Source organism: Cloeon dipterum, chromosome 2 (assembly GCF_949628265.1).
Source record: "Cloeon dipterum chromosome 2, ieCloDipt1.1, whole genome shotgun sequence".
Lineage (NCBI taxonomy): Eukaryota > Metazoa > Arthropoda > Insecta > Ephemeroptera > Baetidae > Cloeon > Cloeon dipterum.
The window spans coordinates 36,652,393-36,654,856 of NC_088787.1; the positions used below are offsets into that span (position 1 = coordinate 36,652,393).

The 2,464-nt window shown below is 53.4% G+C and overlaps 1 protein-coding gene across 1 annotated transcript; it reads left to right on the forward strand.

Annotated features, from left to right (window-relative positions):
* Positions 1–386: 386 nt before the first annotated feature.
* LOC135937610 (uncharacterized) lies at positions 387–989 on the forward strand. The gene is made up of 3 exons (XM_065480769.1): positions 387–397; positions 517–726; positions 788–989. The coding sequence occupies exons 1-3, from the start codon at positions 387–389 to the stop codon at positions 987–989; spliced, it is 423 nt and encodes a 140-aa protein (XP_065336841.1).
* The last annotated feature ends 1,475 nt before the right edge of the window (positions 990–2,464 follow it).

Genomic DNA, 2,464 nt, shown 5'->3' on the forward strand with positions numbered 1-2,464 from the left:
GTTGCTGGCTAACAGCAGGCCAATCAGCTGTTTTGAAGTCGAAGATTACGCGTGTCGTGGTCGTTGCTCTCTGGGTAACCGCGAAATCTAGCAATATTGCATCGTTGTCTGACGTTCCTGGAACAATGGTCACGCTTGCAACGAACGCGGGCGCGTAACAGAGCGCGAGATCAAGGATTTTTGAAGTTGTGTCTGTCGTGCGGGTTGCGATCAGCACTAGCTGCTGCAGCGCGAGCTTAGAAAAAGTGCCGAGAAACTCGGCGGCGGGTGCGTGTCCTGCACGCGGCGGGTTTTGCGGCCAGTCTGCGTCCAAGTTAAAGTCCCCTTTGAGGACACACACGTTAGACACGTGTTTAATTTCGGTGGCTTTATCGAGAGAGGCAATCATGTGGTCGTTGTAAGGGTGTCCTTGACCTCAAACAGAACGGAGCAAACTTCAAGAAACTGGAAGTTCCTTATAGCTGAAGATCACATATCAGAGGTGGGCGGGCCAATCTCATTTTTTGACCTCTGCAGGACCGCCAACGATGTCGATCGCATCCTTCTGGAAAGAATCAAGTTTGTCGATGTGCCTGAATTCTTCACGTGGGATCGCAAGGAGCGCAAGTGGAACGCCAGGAAGCGCCAGAGAATCAGAATGCTGGGAAACCTTTATCCCGTCTCTCCAAAACACGTGGAGAAATGCAGGCTCCGCGCTATTGTTCAGCACAGGCCGTTTATTACGAGGTTTGTAATAAATTCTAGCTCGTAAAATAAAAATTTTCGACCAAATTAATTTTATTTCCAGCTACGAAGACACAAGAACAGTTGATGGCGTCGAGCATCAGTCCTTCAGACAAGCGGCGGTCGCAATGGGACTCGCCAGAGACGACCAAGAGCATAGGAACGTCCTGGAGGAAGCTAAAATGGGCGCAACCCCATTTTCAATGAGTGTTGTTCTTGATGCTTTAGCTCCATGCTGGCCCTGCGCAGCCAAAAGAACTTTTTGAGGAATATTGGCGCACCATGGTCGGCCCTTTCGCCCTGCAGCGAGATGAAGAAGGTCAGAGGTTGGCAGCACTGCCTAGTAGCGTAAACATTGATTGTCCCTACGCTCTGCCATGTTCCCTAAATCCAATTTTGAGGACAACAAGTGCCGTAAATAGTGGTCCGAGCTGCAATTTGATACGGGTTTTCCATCTCCTGCGAAATTCCACTTGAATTTGTGAGAAATGAGGGTGTTCTACGGCCGGCAATATCAGCCTGCCAGAACCAGCATGGAGGCGGGGCCGGCTTGCCGGTGCGGCTGTAGCGAACAACAACACCACTGGATCGGGATTACCCTGAAAAAGGTACTAGATGACCTTCAACAGATCAAGAGCGCGGTTTTTAATCAGCAAGATGCCCGGGAAGACTCCGGAGCAGCCAGCACAAGCCACCAGCCCTGCCGAACAGAAAAGGCCAAAATCTTTGAAATAGACGGCGACCTTTTCCTGGACGCCCCGAAGGATGCCGCCCTTGCACACTGCGTGGGGGCAGATTTTCTGATGGGAGCCGGTCTGGCAGTCACGTTCAGAGAAATGTTCGGAAATGTTAACTACCTGAAGTCCCTTAAAAAGAAGCCAGGACAAACAGCCGCACTGAGATACTGCCCCGACAATGACGGAATCAACAAGATGGTCTATTACTTAGTCACGAAACCGCGTTCCGCATGGTGCAAACCTCATCCGGACGACTTTCAAGCCGCCGTCCGTGATCTCGCACGATAATGTACCGAGCACCACATCTCCACTCTAGCCATTCCGAGAATCGGCGCCGGCCTGGACAACCTCGGATGGCGCTGGGTCCGCGATGTCCTTGAGGCAGAATTCGCAGGAAGCAACACCGAAGTCCTGGTCTTCACCTCACCTTGTGAAAGGCCGAAGAAGAGGCGGAATCCTCATCTGCCGAGCCGACGAGTGGCCCCGAACACCAGCGGCGCCCCGGATGCCGCCCGAGCACAGCATGCCGCCAGCCCAGGTGGACTCACTGTACTCAGGACGAAGGCCACCGAGATAACAGATGGGACGACTAAGACGGCCACTCCTCCACCTGCGTACAGCCACCCGGCGGCAGAGAATTCAGGTGAGCACATTTCAAATTGCTCTAACTCGGTCACCTTGACCGACGTACAACCTACTACTTCTCACGAGGTTTTCACCTCTGCCAGGGTGGATGAGTGGACACTGATGCAGCGCTGCAGAACGGCCCCCGCATTTGACGGCGACTCAGAAGCCGTCCAGGAGCAACCTGCCGCGCGGAAGGAGGGACTCACTGAGCACGGATTGGAGGGCATCAAGACAATAGATTCAACCGAGCCGAAGAACACAACGAAGGGGGCCACCTCCTATCCTGTGCTCAGCCCTCCAGCGGCCGACAAACAAGGTGAGCGTTCAGAAATTCTCCATATGGCTACCCTGGTTGCCATTAGTTCAGACGCTGCCTC

What these genes read in the sequence shown, in the direction of transcription:
- LOC135937610 (XM_065480769.1), top strand. An exon ending in CACAGGCCGTTTATTACGAG is followed by an intron (nt 727 to 787) that starts GTTTGTAATAAA and finishes TTTTATTTCCAG; the next exon opens with CTACGAAGACACAAGAACAG.